Source organism: Myxine glutinosa, chromosome 5 (assembly GCF_964187855.1).
Source record: "Myxine glutinosa chromosome 5, kmMyxGlut1.1, whole genome shotgun sequence".
Lineage (NCBI taxonomy): Eukaryota > Metazoa > Chordata > Myxini > Myxiniformes > Myxinidae > Myxine > Myxine glutinosa.
Genome location: NC_136265.1, coordinates 7,179,999 through 7,197,721, shown reverse-complemented (window position 1 = coordinate 7,197,721; position 17,723 = coordinate 7,179,999). Strand labels below are relative to the sequence as shown.

Here is a 17,723-nt window from a genome sequence, read left to right as displayed (position 1 = left end):
AGATAGCATTTGACCACAAGAACCTGATACCAACTGTAAAGCATGGTGGTGGAAATATTATGGTTTGGGGCAGCTTTGCTGCATCAGGGCCTGGACAGCTCGCCATCATAGAATCCATTATGAATTCTTCATTGTACCAGAGGGTGCTTGAGGATAATGTGAGGCCATCTGTCGGAGAGTTGAAGCTCAACCGAGGGTGGACCTTGCAACATGACAATGACCCTAAACATAGCAGTAAATCCACCAAGGAATGGCTGAAAAGAAAGAAATGGAGGGTTCTGGAATGGCCAAGTCAAAGCCCGGATCTAAATCCCATCGAGATGTTGTGGGGGGATTTGAAATGAGCTGTGCATGCAAGAAACCCCTGAAACATCGCACAGCTGAAAGAATTCTGCATGGAGGAGTGGGCAAAAATTTCTCCCAGTCGATGTCAGAGACTGGTAGACAGTTATAAGAAACGCCTACTTGAGGTTGTTTCTGCCAAAGGGGGCAAAACCACCTATTAGAGATAAGGGTGTACTTACTTTTTCCACATGCGAAATTTGCATTTATGTTTATTTAAATTATACAATGGACTACAAAATGTAAATGTTTCATGATATTTGTTATATTATATTACCTTTATCTATCAATATTGTTGAAATGAAGATCAAATAGCTGTATGTTGAAATATGTTGAAATATGTTGAAAAATTCAAAACTTTACATGGAGTGTACTTACTTTTTCACGTGACTGTATATACATATATACATATATATATATATATATATATATATATATATATATATATATATATATATATATATATATATATATATATATATATATATATATATATATATATATACATATATATATTGTTGTGGGTATATATATATATATATTGTTGTGGGGGTTCAAAAATCCGTTTGACAACAATTTTGTTGCGCGATTCCCCTCGGTTAATACCGGAAAATCACGAATACCTTCAAGGTGCACACGTGACCGAAGACGGCGATCAAAGCGAGTGTAACGCACGCCTTTATTCAATTGCGTGCCGAGCGGATTTGCACGCTGTGGAAAACGGCGTTACCTCACGAGATTTATGGACCTGAATCTAACCAAATTTGGTCTCGGATGATGCTAGGCCAATGGAGAAAAGATGTATCCGAACAGGTTGGAAAGTAACCAAATGTACAACCTTTTATTTTGAAGGCACAGAGAATAGACAAAAGATACAGCTTATCAATTCTTACCTGTTAATAACCCCGACTTGGCGCCTTCACACTCACTCTCACACAGGGGAAATGACACTGGTTATTGGCATACCAATGTACGTGCTGGAATTGCCTCGCTGGTGACCACGTGGTCTGGTGTGAGTGGCTCGCAGTTCAATACCCGATCCGAACGTGCAGCCTGGATGAGGTAAGGTCCGAAGGACGAACCACCACCTCGATGTTGGCACGGACGAACTTCAGCACAGGTAGATGAACTTCAGCGCATGTAGATGAACTTCAGCACAGGTAGATGAACTTCAGCGCAGGTTGGACAAGCTTGCAGGTCAGCCGTATGGTGCAAGAGATCAGCGCAGAAGCGATGGGTGTCGACGAATAACACAAAGGCCAAACACGTGTCGTGGGAGATATGAAAAAGCAAACGAGGTCTCGTCGTGGGCATGGTGAAAAGGGCAAGAGCTCAGGTGTGTCCTTGCGAAGTCCAAAAAGCAAGAGTTCAGAACAGGTCGTGTAGCACAGCAAAATCCCAATGCAAAAGAGCACTATCGTCGGCGAGGCAGAGTCCAAGAGGGGTGTCATCCACGTGGCGAAATCCAAGCCAAGAGAATGAAATTGCGATCCGCGTGGGCTTTTACCAGATCCGCCCACGCATGCAAAAATGTTCCACAGCCTCCCATTGGCTGAGGCTTGTCGCATCATGGCGACAGGTTCCCGGCTCGCCATTGGTCACCTGGGCCGTGCTTTTGGCCACGCCTTCCTGCTCATAGTAATGGATTCCCTTAACCACACGGAGGTTTGAAATCCTATCTAACTTCAACGCATATTTGGTTTTGATTACTACACAATGGGAAAGGGCTAATCTTTACATTCAATAAGACATAACTAACTACTGCAGGCTACATGTTGTCGTGCAATTGACTATAGGGGGTTTGCCTTTATGGCACAACCGCAACAATATATATATATATATATACATATATATATATACACACAAGGTCCAGCAAAACGCAGATAACAATCTCTGCAGGCAGTTCCCTCCCCAAAGCCCGACTCATATGCGCAATGCATTACACCCGGTACTTGGGGGTGAGGTTGGGGTTTTGGTTCAGAGGGAGAACAGCACAGGTTTATTGTCAACTTTTAGATAAGCAGAGAAAATAACATGAACCAGCGGTGGTTTTCAGACAGCAAGAGAGCCCTTGTTTAAACAGATACAAAGAAAAAATGTACCGTGTGAAAAACACAGATGAAGTTTCCCACTTCTAAGAGAATGCGCTTTCAAGGATAAAATGTGAGATAAAAAATGAAATGGAAGCAGAGTGAGTGGACCAAGGAATATATTCCTTCATATCACCTCCAACAATCCCTTCTCCTGTTCAGATATTAATTATTTTTTAATATCAAAGAACAACAATTCTCGTGGAAATTTATTAACGTTTTGATCCGCAACGAAGACCGCTGGTTCAGCGAAGATGTGCCCCCACTGGAGGGCTCGTCACCTCCCCTGCAGGACTGGATCCCCCCACCTCTCGCAGCCACCAACCTTGCTGATCTCCAAGTTAATCAAGTTCCATATGCATGAGGGTTTGGATGTGTTGCTCCTCTGAGGAAAATATGAGGTCGTTAATTTCTTGCAACATTCGTTCTTGCTTGGCATACAAGGCATCAAAATCAAAGAAAAAGAGAGAAACACTTCTTGTGCTGGGATCATCCATGACTGAGGACTCCTTGGAATCTGGAATGACAGGTAGATCAGGCAGTTACCCGTCCTCGTCCTCGCTCTCGTTCATCTCCAGTTGGGTCATTAGAGCAGAGGAGCTAGAAAAGAACATCTCCATACACATGCGAAAGAGATGCTTTGTTGTAAAAACAAAACTAAGACTAGCTCGCAGACACAACTAAGACTAGTCCCACTATTATGGCGAGACCCCACAAAACCCAGGACAATATGGTATATCCAAAACTGCTAAACCATCCTGAAAACCTATTTGTTATGCCCAAATCTTCCCGCAATCGCCATTCTAGTCCGAAGGTTTGAGTTTTGTATATCATCCAGTATCAAGATTTCCGGTACCACTGAACCCAAGTAGCATGTCCCCTTTCCAGTTATCAGGCAAATAAGGGTAAGCTTTATCTCTGCAAACAAACATTGTCCGATATGGAGAAATCATACGATTTGTAGGACATCTCATGCCCTCTGATTTTACCCTCTAAATTACATTTAAACCGCTGAGACCCCTCAGATCTTTTATGACCCTTTAATTCTCCCAAGACCCCTCCAGACCACCAAGACCGCTGAATACACTGAAATACCCTTCAAGACCCTTGACGACCCTGAAGACGCAAAATACGGTGAAGATCCAAAAGGCCCCGAAGATCCAAAAGACACCGAAATGGTGAAAGATGCCTATCTCTGTCCCTGGAAGAAAGAAACCTAAAGCTTTTTCCCAATCCAACCCATTCTCTTGGTTCTGGGCGACACTTGGCCTCAATCTGTTTCAGGATTGGGTTCTCCGGAGGGACATTTACAATATTGTGAGTGCAGGTGGACCTTCCCAAATCTATCCCACCTTGATCTTTATCATGAAACCCAAAATTCCAATTTCTCGGATAATTTTAATAGGTTTAGGGGTTTGAGATAGGATGGTGCAAGTTCATTCCTCCAATGCTGGCCATACATCTTGTTTCAGTAGTGCTTCACTATGTACTTGCGGTGTCTCTCTCATGACTAGCAGCAACATCTGTGTGCTGGTGTGTTGTGCTGGTATGTTGTGCTGGTATGTTGTGCCGGTGGTTGGTTGGCACCCCGGGTGAGTGCTGGTGTTCTCTGAGCGGCCTCTTGGTGCTGTGCCGCTGGGAATCTCCGTTGCTGAAAAACAAAAACATAGGACAACAGCCACAATTAGAATTATCAAGCATCCCATAAAAAACATTATTCCAACGTTTATTCCTAAGGCCAATAGTGACCATTGCATTATTTTAGCTCCCCTTCAATTCTCTTCATTGTAAATCCAGATGAATAGCTTTAGCCTGGAGGTTGTAGACATTCACTTCACAAATCCACCTCCACCCACAGCAGGTGACCACAACAGGTGGGTCATCCACCTCGCACATATACCCTACAGGCGATGCTCCGACATTAACTTAATTAAACTAAGTCATAACTCGTCCATAACTTCTTATATCTCACAAACAAACAGACAGACAAACAGATAGGAATGAATACATAACCTCCATCCACCTTTGGTGGTGACTGAACACACAATCCCCAGCTTACCTGCAACCTTGCGTTGATAACTCAACACGGTTGGCGAATTATCGCCGGCATGCTATAATGGCCTCAAGTAACTGCAATGATTACATGACAATATTACATCCGTTCTCAACCCTTTGAGTACGGATGACGTCCAGTGCCGCAACCCGCGAAAAAGTTTTGTGTACGGATGACGTTACTACACGTCATCGACTATACCTATAAATAGATCGTCATTCCGTGGTTGCATTCCCGTACCAAAATGCCAAATGAATCCCGTACCGGGGTATTTTTATCAAAACAAGTACAAAAAGTTTTAATTAAAACAAAAGCCGCGTCGATGTTACACAATGCCTAGAATCTAGGCTAGATGCAGCTGTGCCTATAACGTCGATGTTATAGGCACAGGACATTCCTATTGATTCGATTACTTGATGTTATTTTTGTGCAAAGTGAAAATATATCTCGGCAATTTCCCGTGTGTGGCGACGAATTTTTAATATATCTCGGCATTTTCCCGTCTGTTATTTCAGGCGGTGTATGACTGACCATGCCGCGATGTAAAAAAAAAAATATCTCGGCAATTTCCCGTGTGTGGCGACACGTGAACGAAGCTATGCTCCTCTCTCCACATTATTGTGACGACGTATAAATTAAATATTTCATCGTGACGATTGTCATCAAATGGACGAATTTTTAATATATCTTGGCATTTTCCCGTCTGTTATTTCAGGCGGTGTATGACTGACCATGCCGTAATTGTAAAAAAATATATCTCGGCAATTTCTCATGTGTAGCGACACGTGAACGAAGCTATGCTCCTCTCTCCACATTATTGTGACGACGTATAAATTAAATATTTCATCGTGACGATTGTCATCAAATGGACGAATTTTTAATATATCTCGGCATTTTCCCGTCTGTTATTTCAGGCGGTGTATGACTGACCATGCCGCGATTTAAAAAATATATATCTCGGCAATTTCCCGTGTGTGGCGACACGTGAACGAAGCTATGCTCCTCTCTCCACATTATTGTGACGACGTATAAATTAAATATTTCATCGTGATGATTGTCATCAAATGGACGAATTTTTAATATATCGGCATTTTCCCGTCTGTTATTTCAGGCGGTGTATGACTGACAATGCCGCGATTTAAAAAATATATATCGGCAATTTCCCGTATGTGGCGACACGTGAACGAAGCTATGCTCCTCTCTCCACATTATTGTGACGACGTATAAATTAAATATTTCATCGTGACGATTGTCATCAAATGGACGAATTTTTAATATATCTCGGCATTTTCCCATCTGTTATTTCAGGCGGTGTATGACTGACCATGCCGCGATTTAAAAAATATATATCTCGGCAATTTCCCGTGTGTGGCGACACGTGAACGAAGCTATGCTCCTCTCTCCACATTATTGTGACGACGTATAAATTAAATATTTCATCGTGACGATTGTCATCAAATGGACGAATTTTTAATATATCTTGGCATTTTCCCGTCTGTTATTTCAGGCGGTGTATGACTGACCATGCCGTGATTGTAAAAAAATATATCTCAGCAATTTCTCGTGTGTAGCGACACGTGAACGAAGCTATGCTCCTCTCTCCACATTATTGTGACGACAAATTAAATATTTCATCGTGACGATTGTCATCAAATGGACGAATTTTTAATATATCTCGGCATTTTCCCGTCTGTTATTTCAGGCGGTGTATGACTGACCATGCCGCGATTTAAAATATATATATCTCGGCAATTTCCCGTATGTGGCGACACGTGAAGGAAGCTATGCTCCTCTCTCCACATTATTGTGACGACGTATAAATTAAATATTTCATCGTGACGATTGTCATCAAATGGACGAATTTTTAATATATCTCGGCATTTTCCCGTCTGTTATTTCGGGCGGTGTATGACTGACCATGCCGTGATTTAAACAAAAAATATATATATCTCGGCATTTTCCCGTCTGTTATTTCGGGCGGTGTATGACTGACCATGCCGCGATTTAAAAAAAAATTATCTCAATGGACTTGAAGTTACAGGCCTTTGAGAATTCATTTCGTTCTATAAAGGGCAACTTTCATCGGATTTTCTTCCCGTTTTTTTTCAACCGAGTCTAAAACTATGTTAGCGACTGTGAAAAATGAAATGATATATCGAATTTGATTTGAAAGAAAACTGTGTGAGAGAGCAAGACACCACGGGCCTACAAAACAGGCCTCAAAGCTATGCGAGTTAATAAAATGGTGGATATTTGTTTATATGAAGCCTCTCCCACAATGGGTGGAGCTACGGTTCCCAGAATGGGTGGAGCTTTGAGGTTTTGTCTTCTCTGCAAGAACAAGAAGAAGAAGAAGAAGAAGAAGACCAAGAACAAGAACAACAGCAGAGGGCACTCTATGACCAGCGTCTGCGACGCGGCTAAAAGAATCCCGTACTCAAAGGGTTGACACTGCACACAATTTCAATCTTACAGAGTAGAAATCTCCAACCGTCTCAAAATGTCTTGTCAAGGGTGGGGAGGGGGTCGTCTTGTCCAACAGCTCACGACTCCGCACTCCAACGTCTATAGGACAATTGCTTCATCAAATCAGAGTGCACCTCACATAGCATCATGTGCTTACATGACAATATGTGAGAATCAAACCGCAGGTTGCCGCAATCTCCTGCAGGCACACCTGTATTTCACACCTTATGCACACCACGTGAACCGAACCAATCGAGGCAAACATATACCAATCGTAGTAACTGTTGTGATTGGTACGACGTACTGCGTTGCCTTCGGTGAGCACTCCTCGTAAGCCTTCAGGGCAGCTCGTCAGACATAATGCCCCCCAGAACCATCCTCTTTCGTCACTCACAACACCATTTATTCACCACTCAGTTCCTCGATCACAACTCATCAAATATTCAACAACCAACATTCATCCATACCCAACCTGTCAACCAGCTTTCGTCCAAATCTGTCCACAACTTCCTGAGATGTCCTGCTCGCAGACAAACAGACAGACAGATGGACAGAGAGGCAGGGGTTTAACTTGGGTTTGAATCCTGACCCCACTACAACCTGTCATCCCGATGTTTCACAGGCAAGATGATTCAACAACTGTTACGGATTTGTCACTTCCGTCTTTGTGGTTTTCATCCACTGGAAGCATTTTTAGTTCCATGTACTATTATTGTTATAGTTTGAGTGAAATGGAGATAACTGTCTTCAAAAGGAAAAATTAGTGTTTTAAAAGAAAAACGAAATAGATCGGGAGAAACCGGAAGAAGAAGTGGAAATAAAAGCGGCGCAAGTGAGGTCGGGAGAGAAAGGCCGATCTGCTTTGAGGTATCGAGCGGACGCTGGCGAACGTTGGTCACGAGCGAATATTGGTTTCCCCGGGAAAGGGATTCCTATGACAGAGTCGATATCGCTGTGGCAGATAAACTGCGTGACGGGTTTTGCGGTCGATTCCGAAGTGAATCGTTGTTGGAGAGCAGGTACGCCTCCATTACGGGCCCGTCCGCCATTTCACCTCGCTCCAGCCATTCCCCCGCGCACCAGCCGTTAACCTGGTTTGCGTGTGTGTTGTGGATTTCGTTTGGGGAATTCATGGTTTTCCGCTTGGGGAGCCGCTGCTTGTTCATATCAGCGTCATTGTCTGGTGAACCGAAGGTGTGAATTCCCAGTCGCCTTTTGGGTGAACTTTTGTCTGACAGACGTCGGCCCAAACACCCACCCAGCGGCTCTTCGGCAGCGTCGACTGTCAGCCGACCTGGGTTCTGGTCTCAAAACGACCTTTTTCTTGTGATCACCGGAGCATGGATCGACTTTGGCCTGGTGCCGAGACAGTGACTTTGGGGGTGTTACATTTCGCTCACGTGGAGCACCATGAGTTATCAAGTTAAGAAACTGGTGGTACCATCATAGGAATTATATGGTATTTTGTTGTGCAATTGAATTTATATTGTACTTGTGCAAGTTGTTATTCTTGTGTGACATTAATACAATACTTGGTTTTGCTATTGATTGATTGGTGCGGTTTCACCATTGGTCATTGGCACACATAATAGCACTTCTTTCTGCCGTGACTCCTTTCGGGGCTCGGAGGTACACCGTGACCGGGGTTTGGGGAGGAGCACGTAACACAACAATGTGTGAGCCATCCCTCGGGTAGACGTTAAACACCCTAATTCTGCCGGAATTGGTTGGTGGTTGTTAAAGGTCCCACTGTGTTCCTGGCAGGCGAGCTATTGCCGGCACCCTTGGTCTTAACCCGAAAGGGGCAATGCATCAGCGGCACAACTGCACCTTCTCGTCCGAACCCCCGCTCATCACAATCGACAATCTATACTCCACTGATCTTTGTCTTGGTTAATTTGCATCTCTGTCTCACGTGAGCATTTATTAATGTGTTAAAACACACCTGTCTCGCACACCTGTCTCGCACGTTCGCTCTGCAGGACTTTTCACACCGCAAATGTGCCCATTTGTCCACAGGCGTCCACACCCTGCCCTGTCGCGAGACCCAAACCCAATCCATACACTCCTCCCCCCTCAAACTCGATTCCAGCCCCATCCCATGCAGTCGGAATCGCAACATGCCCTGCCCAAGAATGATATCTCACCAAGTACTTTGGTAATGTACGTTCCTGGAAATGTTAGGAGTTTAATAAGAACGAAATAGTATTTGCAGTCTCCGAAAGAGGTTGCCACCCCACTCCTCAATGAGGTGTCAAAAACAACAAACTTGAGAATTCTTAAGAAAGACAAACATATTTTGGTACAAACTTAATATTAAGCAAATATTACGAACAGCAGTTCCAATAATAATAATAATAATAATTCATTTATTTTGTATTGCGCTTTTCATGAAGCCCAAAGGCGCTTTGACAGAGTGCAAAACATAATGCATAACAAAACATGAAAACAACAATTGCAAAAAGACAAGCATCAATAGGGAAATATTTAAAGCAAAAGGAGGGGGAAGGAGAAGTGATAGTCAGGGGTTAAATGCTGTGGGTTGAATGTTGAATGCAGTGCTGAACAGGTGGGTCTTGAGTGATGTTTTGAATGTGGTGAGTGAGGAGGAGTCTCTGATGGTGTGAGGTAGTGAGTTCCAGAGGGTGGGAGCAGCGATGGAGAAGGCCCTGTCCCCCCAGGATCTGAATTTGGTCCGGATGGGGGGGGGGGTCAGGAGGTTGGTACCAGCAGAGCGGAGGTTGCGGGTGGGAGTGTGTCTGGAGAGGAGGTCAGCCAGGTAGGATGGGGCCAGGTTATGGAGGGCTTTGTAGGTCAAGAGGAGGATTTTGTACTGGATTCTCTGGGGGATGGGGAGCCAGTGAAGCTTGTAAAGGACGGGGGTGATGTGGTCACGGGTCCGGGAATGGGTGAGTAGACGGGCAGCGGAGTTCTGAATGTATTGGAGTTTATTGGTGATTGTTGAGGGTGAACCATAGAGGAGGCTATTGCAGTAGTCCAGACGGGAGGTGATGAAGGCGTGGATGAGGGTTTCTGCAGCCGTGGAGGAGAGGGATGAGCGGAGACGGGCGATGTTTTTCAGGTGAAAGAAGGCTGTCTTTGTGATCTGTTTAGTGTATTTGTCGAAGGAGAGGGTTTGGTCAAAGATGACGCCAAGATTCCGGATGTGAGGGGAGGTGGATACTGGGATACCGTCGATGTTGAGGGCAAAGTTATGGGTGGACTTGGTGAGCGTTTTTGGGCCAATGATGATTATTTCAGATTTATCACAGTTAAGTTTGAGGAAGTTGATTTGAAGCCAGGATTTTATTTCAGTGATGCAGTTTGTCAGGATAGAGTAGGTGTCGGTGGAGACGGACTTGGTGGAGATGAAAAGCTGGATGTCATCGGCGAAGCAGTGGAATTGGAGACCATGACGGCGGATTAAGTGACCGAGGGGGGACAGGTAAAGGATGAAGAGGAGGGGGCCAAGAACTGAACCTTGGGGGACACCTTGGGGGAGGGGAGCAGTGGGGGATTTGCAGTTATTGATGGAGATGAACTGGCGTCTGTCAGAGAGGTGTGATTGTCAATACACCCTTGGTTTGAAGAAGAAGAAACTCTATATACTATCTTCTCCAGCCATGCGATCCCTAAATATCTCTCAGACATAGACATCCATTTCACAGATCTTTGACGATATAATTTTTCCATTTCGGGTCACAAAGCGTTACCTGTCCACACATTAAAACCTGCGGATCCATGTCTGTCTCCCTTCCCACACACTCGACACAGCCACCCCTGCTTATTCCACTTCCAGGCTTCGTGCTGCGGATTCTCCGCTCGTGCATATCAAAAGACAGACATGACAGATGTCGGCACATCATCATGACACATCATCATCATCATCATCATGGTACAGAGGTCATGTGTGTGCTCGTGCATATCAAAATCAGCAACGCTTCGCGCACCTTGGACATAATTCCACATGGACATATATATATATATTTCATTTAAGAGCTTACAAAAACCTCTTACCTTACTTACAACACCGCTGTGACCCCTAAACGCTCTGCAACCCACCTGGCAGAGCCTGCCCAAACAAGCGGAACTCAAATCACTCTCACACCGAATGCCAACACAGGTAAGTGAGTATTTTCCATCCATTAGATTAGACAACCACAGGTATATGGGACAGATCTCCGTGTACAGCTCCCCCTGGGACTTTATATTCACAATTTAAGACAGCCGCTTATACAGTATATATATATATGTATGTATGTGTGTGTGTGTGTGTGTGTGTGTGTGTGTGTGTGTGTGTGTGTGTGTGTGTGTGTATGTACGTGTGTGTGTGTGTGTATGTATGTGTGTGTGTATATGTGTGTGTGTGTGTGTGTGTGTGTGTGTATATGTGTGTGTGTGTGTGTGTGTGTGTATATATATGTGTGTTTGTGTGTGTGTGTGTGTGTGTGTGTGTGTGTGTGTGTGTGTGTGTGTGTGTGTGTGTGTGTGTGTGTGTGTGTGTGTGTGTGTGTGTGTGTGTATATGTGTACAACAGCTTTGTCACATCACATATTTTCCCTCCCCTTTTTATTTTTATCACAAATCACCCTACCCTTCCCTTCCCCCTCCAGTCCTACCTTTTCACCTTCGTCAAGCTATGGCCCCACTATCACGACATTGCTTTTCCCCTTTGTAAACTCACTTTACCATAAGCTTTGATTTTGTTTGCAAAAGGTTATACCCGCCATGTCCTGCTCTTTTGCCGCCCTTTCCTGCTTTGGCCCCGCCATGTCCTGGTCTTTTCCCGCCATGTCCTGGTCTTTTCCCGCCCTTTCCTGCTTTGGCCCAGCCTTGACCTGCTCTTTTCCCGCCCTTTCCTACTTTGGCCCCGCCTTGACCTGCTCTTTTCCCGCCCTTTCCTGCTTTGGCCCCGCCTGACCTGCTCTTTTCCCGCCCTTTCCTGCTTTGGCCCCGCCTTGACCTGCTCTTTTCCCGCCCTTTCCTGCTTTGGCCCCGCCTTGACCTGCTCTTTTCCCGCCCTTTCCTGCTTTGGCCCCGCCTTGTCCTGCTCTTTTCCCGCCCTTTCCTGCTTTGGCCCCGCCTTGGCCTGCTCTTTTCCCGCCATTTCCTGCTTTGGCCCCGCCTTGTCCTGCTCTTTTCCTCCCTTGTCCTGTTCTGTCCCTGGCCCTGCCTGCCTATTGCTCCTTGCTCCTGTTTATCTCTCTTGCTCCGCCTCTTATCCTCAAAACTTTATTTTAACGTACAGTTTGGCGTCTTTCATTTATTTTTCCTCATTCCTCTCTCAATCCCGTTCATTTTTTTGAAATCTCATCATCTTTGTCTTTTCCACATCTCCGTTTATAGCTCTTCTTCTTCTCCACCTACTCCATGTCCAAAACCACCCCCGGCTCCCCCAAGTCCCCTTCCGCACCTCGCCCCCCGCCCCCCCTGGGCCCCCTCTCGTCAGCCCAGCTCCGCGATCTAGAGACTCATGTCTACAGCGCTACGGGACGGTCCCTGTTGGAGCCTCTTCTGCAGCCATGCTGGACCAAACTGGTCGAGATGGTTCCGCGTTGGGTGTCACCGAACGCAATGACTCTAACTGGTCTTTTCCTCAACTCGGTTACCACGTTTATCATGCTGTGTTACAGCCCCCAGGGCCTTGACGAGGTGACAGCCCCGCATCCTCCCCCACTCGCCCCTCCATACTTCCACAAGCACTACCCATGTACACGTCTTTCATGTTATTCACTTCACTCCCTCCGCAGATAGACAACACTGCCACCAACCCCTTACACCAGCCCCAGTTCTCCCCTATCCCACCCATTCATTCCCCCAATACCCCATTCCTTTCCCTCCCACTCTCCCCCTGGACACATTATATAACCCACTGCACTCCCCCCTCCTTTCCCCGACACATCATATAACCCATTGCACCCCCCCCCCCCCTCCTTTCCCCGACACATCATATAACCCATTGCACCCCCCCCCCCTCCTTTCCCCGACACATCATGTAACCCACTGCACTCCCCCCTCCTTTCCCCGACACATCATATAACCCATTGCACCCCCCCCCCTCCTTTCCCCGACACATCATATAACCCATTGCACCCCCCCTCCTTTCCCCGGCACCCCCCTCCTTTCCCCGACACATCATATAACCCACTGCACCCCCTCCTCCTTTCCCCGACACATCATATAACCCATTGCACTCCCCCCCCCCCCCCACCTTTCCCCGACACATCATATAACCCACTGCACCCCCTCCTCCTTTCCCCGACACATCATATAACCCATTGCACCCCCCCCCTCCTTTGCCCGACACATCATATAACCCATTGCACCCCCCCCCCCCTCCTTTCCCCGACACATCATATAACCCATTGCACTCCCCTCCCCTCCTTTCCCCGACACGTCATATAACCCACTGCACCCCCTCTCCCCCTGGGCACATCATATAACCCACTGCACCTCCTCTTCCCCGACGCATCATATAACCCACTGCACCTCCTCTTCCCCGACACATCATATAACCCACTGCACCTCCTCTTCCCCGGCACATCATATAACCCACTGCACCTCCTCTTCCCCGGCACATCATATAACCCACTGCACCTCCTCTTCCCCGACGCATGATATAACCCACTGCACCTCCTCTTCCCCGACGCATCATATAACCCACTGCACCTCCTCTTCCCCGACGCATCATATAACCCACTGCACCTCCTCTTCCCCGACACATCATATAACCCACTGCACCTCCTCTTCCCCGGCACATCATATAACCCACTGCACCTCCTCTTCCCCGACACATCATATAACCCACTGCACCTCCTCTTCCCCGACGCATCATATAACCCACTGCACCTCCTCTTCCCCGGCACATCATATAACCCACTGCACCTCCTCTTCCCCGACGCATCATATAACCCACTGCACCTCCTCTTCCCCGACGCATCATATAACCCACTGCACCTCCTCTTCCCCGGCACATCATATAACCCACTGCACCTCCTCTTCCCCGACACATCATATAACCCACTGCACCTCCTCTTCCCCGACGCATCATATAACCCACTGCACCTCCTCTTCCCCGACGCATCATATAACCCACTGCACCTCCTCTTCCCCGACACATCATATAACCCACTGCACCTCCTCTTCCCCGACGCATCATATAACCCACTGCACCTCCTCTTCCCCGACGCATCATATAACCCACTGCACCTCCTCTTCCCCGACGCATCATATAACCCACTGCACCTCCTCTTCCCCGACACATCATAAAAAGTCCGTTGATTTCTTGAATTCCATATTGATCGACCCTTCAGAGTCTATCAAGTACCTTGTTGGAAAATTTGAGATTTTTTTTTGTGAAATGACTAAATTATGCTTGATTTAAATAGCAGGTTTGTGCAATGTTTACAGAATTTGAGGCCGCCCTCGCGATCATATTAAAACATTAATTGATTATATAACTAGATGGTATTCATAAAATACCTACCCTGCGCAGTCAACTTGGTGCGAGCCAATTCTTCTGTTTTGGAGGTTTTTTTTTTCTTTGATCCAATATGGCTGCCAGACCACATGAGTGGTAACATCATAAATTGATATTCTCCAATATAATTGTTGCATAGATCACGCTGAATAAATTTCAAACTGATCAGACTAAACATTGTCCCTGGCAAATTATGACGTCATAATTACGACACCAATGACGTCATCATTAACAACACCTATTCCCCTTGTGGAGTTCCTTACAATTATCCAGGTTAAAAAAAAAATTCCATGAAGCGGTTTTGGAGATATAGAGGTGTAACTTTTTCAGTTTTTCCAAGATGGTGCCTGTACCACGTGACCTATTACATCATAATTATCATTAAAATATTCTACAGGAGGAGGCGATCCTATGGTGAAAATTTTGAGTCCATCAGACCAACATTTGCAGAGGAAATCTTTTTTTCATACTGATCAGATCAAGAGTTGTAATTGTCGAATTATGATGTCATAATGAAGAGACCGATGACATCATCAGCAACATATGTTATTCCCCATTGGGGAGTACTTGACAATGAGCCATGTTTAAACTTTTTCCATTGACTGGTTTAGGAGATATGGAGGTGTAACGTTTTTTCAAGATGGCGTCCATACCACGTGACTTATGACGTCATAATTATGAGTAAAAAAAAATCTACAGGCGGAGGCGCTCCTGTGATGAAATTTGGTGTCAATCGGACCAACGGTTGCCGAGAAAATGAATTTTTTTAATGCAGACACGCACGTACGCCACACGTACGGCACACGTACACACGTACTACGCTCGTACTTAACCGAATGCCTAACCGTGCTTTTCGCTTCGCGAGCGCAGGGTAATGAAGGGGAGACGGAACCACAGCAGCCCGGATTCAGTAACGGGGAAAGTAAGGAAAAGAAGAGCGAGAGTTGCTTTGCAATACGTGTTCCCTCCCGATGTGATATTTTCCAAATCCAAAAAGGACAAAACTCTGAAAAATTGACGAAGCGTCCTGAAACTCGACCTTGTTCTGTAACTTCTCATAATAAATCCGTGCACCAAGTTTCCATTTAAAATGTTGGAGTTTGGGAAACAGTCTGAAAAACCACAGGTGGGACGGTCGGACGGACAGGCGGACGGACAGGCAGAGAGTGAAAGACAGAAAGAGAGCAAACCTATCGTCCCCTCCGGTAAAACTGGTAGGGACGGACGGACAGACAGACAGACAGACAGTCAGACCGATGCACGGCCAGACAGAGTAAACCTATAGTCCCCTCCGGTGAAACTGGCAGGGACTGACGGACGGGCAGGCAGACAGACAGATGGATGGACAAACGGTTGGATGGACAGGCAGACAGACAGAGAGCAAACTTATAGAGCTCTCAAGTGAAACTGGTAGGGACGCAGAGACAGACAGACAGACAGATGGATGGATGGACGGCCAGGCAGACAGACAGACAGACAGACAGGCAGGCAGGCAGACAGACAGACAGACGGAGAGTAAACCTATAGTCCCCTCTGGTGAAACTGGTAAGGACGGACTGACGGACAGGCAGAGAGACAGACAGAGAGCAAACCTATAGTCCTCTCAAGTGAAACTGGTTGGGATGGACAGACAGACAGGCAGAAAGACAGACAGACAGATGGACGGACGGACGGACAGGCAGAGAGACAGAGCAAACCTATCGTACCCTCCGGTGAAAATGGTAGGGACGGACAGGCAGGCAGACAGACAGTCAGATGGATGGATGGACAGACAGACAGACAGACAGAGAGCAAACCTGCAGTCCCTTCCGTTGAAAATGGTCGGGGAATAATAAGGAGAAAGGTAACCATTTAATGTGACCGTTGTTTGTTGGATGATGTTTTGGAATTTCATAACTTTGACATTCATTCAACTAAATTCAAATGTTTACGCTACTGTACCATATTATTCAAATTTTTACACTACTGTACCATATTATTCACATTTTTACACTACTGTACCATATTGTTCAAATGTTTACACTACTGTTTTTTTTTTGTTTTTTTTTTTGTATACAATATCGAGGCTCGTGAAAGAGCGAACATTAATCACACAGAAAGACAAACCGACACATAAAACATATAACATAGGGAGCGGTAGACAAGATGGGGAGAGAGGGGGAAGGACACAAACACAACATTTGAGAGCAGGGACCGAGAGACATGGAGACATCGAGAGATCTGAGAGAGGGCGAGGGCTTTGGGGGGGGCGTGGGAAGGGGGCAATGGGAGAGGTATAAAACATATGGACACTGCCAGGACTTCCAGGAAAGAAGTTGGAATTTCAAACAAGGTGGATCTGGGGTGAATTAGCGGGGGTAGAAAAGATCAAGGTTTTGGATGGGGGAAGATAAGAGATGGTGGTGAACAGCTGTTTTAAAGACCTGGAGGGAGGAGTGGGATTGAAGGGAGTGAGGGAGTTTGTTCCAGAGGCGGGAGAAAAGAGGAATGAAAGAGTGAAGGTGAGCGGAGAGCCGAGATTTCGGCAGTTTAACCATCAGAGGGTTGCTGGCAGATCTTGTGCGACCTGTAGGAATATTTGGGGGACAGAGCACAGAGAGAGCTGGGGGTGCAAGGCCGGAGAGGAGTCGGTAGAAGACAGAAAGACCACCTACCTGCCTGCGGTGAGTGAGTGAAAGGCCCTCAGAGATAGCTTCATCGCGGGAGATTCCAATAATTCTGAAAGCTTTGGTTTCAACAGCGTGAAGCCGAGCTAGGTGTGAGGCAGGAGCACCGGCCCATAGGGGAGAACAGTATTCCATTGAGCTGCGGATGAAAGCCTTGTATGTGGTGAGGAGCTCAGGTGTGCCGAGGAAGGACTTCGCACGACGGAGGATGCCCAGTCGGCGACTGGCTTTGGAGGCCAGCTTTGAAATGTGGTTTTCCCAAGAAAGATCATGGCAGATAGTGAGACCCAAAATCTTGAGCGACAGAACTTCTTGGAGAGGATTGTTGAGAAAGTAGATGGGAGGGTTGTCCAGTCGATCTTTTCGGAGAGACATAGTAAGAGTGTGAGATTTGTCAGGATTGAAAGACATGTTCCACTTGTTTGACCAGTCTGTGATTTTGTCCAGGTCTTCAGAGAGTGAGGAGGCAGCAGACTGCCGATCTGAGGGACGAGGAATGGAGCGGCAGAGAGTGGAGTCATCAGCAAAGAGATAGAGAGGATTTTCGAGAGAGTCAGAGAGATCATTGATGAAGACCAGAAAAAGCACGGGGCCCAGAACACTGCCTTGGGGAACTCCAGCCTGAA

General features: G+C 46.2%; 1 protein-coding gene and 1 long non-coding RNA gene across 9 annotated transcripts in view; one reads left to right on the top strand and one right to left on the bottom strand.

Annotated features, from left to right (window-relative positions):
* Positions 1-1,156: 1,156 nt before the first annotated feature.
* LOC137427992 (uncharacterized) lies at positions 1,157-11,678 on the bottom strand. Of its 4 annotated transcripts, none has more exons than XR_013623399.1 (3): positions 11,636-11,678; positions 10,665-11,023; positions 1,157-4,083 (listed from the first exon to the last, which is right to left on the bottom strand). It is a non-coding gene; the product is annotated as an uncharacterized LOC137427992 (long non-coding RNA). The 4 variants fall into 4 exon arrangements; XR_013623400.1 differs by having other exon boundaries at positions 11,571-11,677; XR_013623401.1 differs by lacking the exon at positions 11,636-11,678 and having other exon boundaries at positions 10,665-10,767; positions 10,969-11,294.
* A 385-nt stretch (positions 11,679-12,063) lies between these two features.
* Positions 12,064-17,723, top strand: part of LOC137427995 (cholinephosphotransferase 1) — a 50,238-nt gene continuing 44,578 nt past the window's right edge. For all 5 annotated transcript variants that reach the window (XM_078777541.1, XM_078777542.1, XM_068117882.2 and 2 more), the window contains exon 1: positions 12,064-12,603. In XM_078777541.1, the coding sequence (XP_078633667.1) occupies positions 12,322-12,603 (282 nt within the window). In that variant the 5' untranslated portion in view covers positions 12,064-12,321. The remainder of the gene's footprint in view (positions 12,604-17,723) is intronic.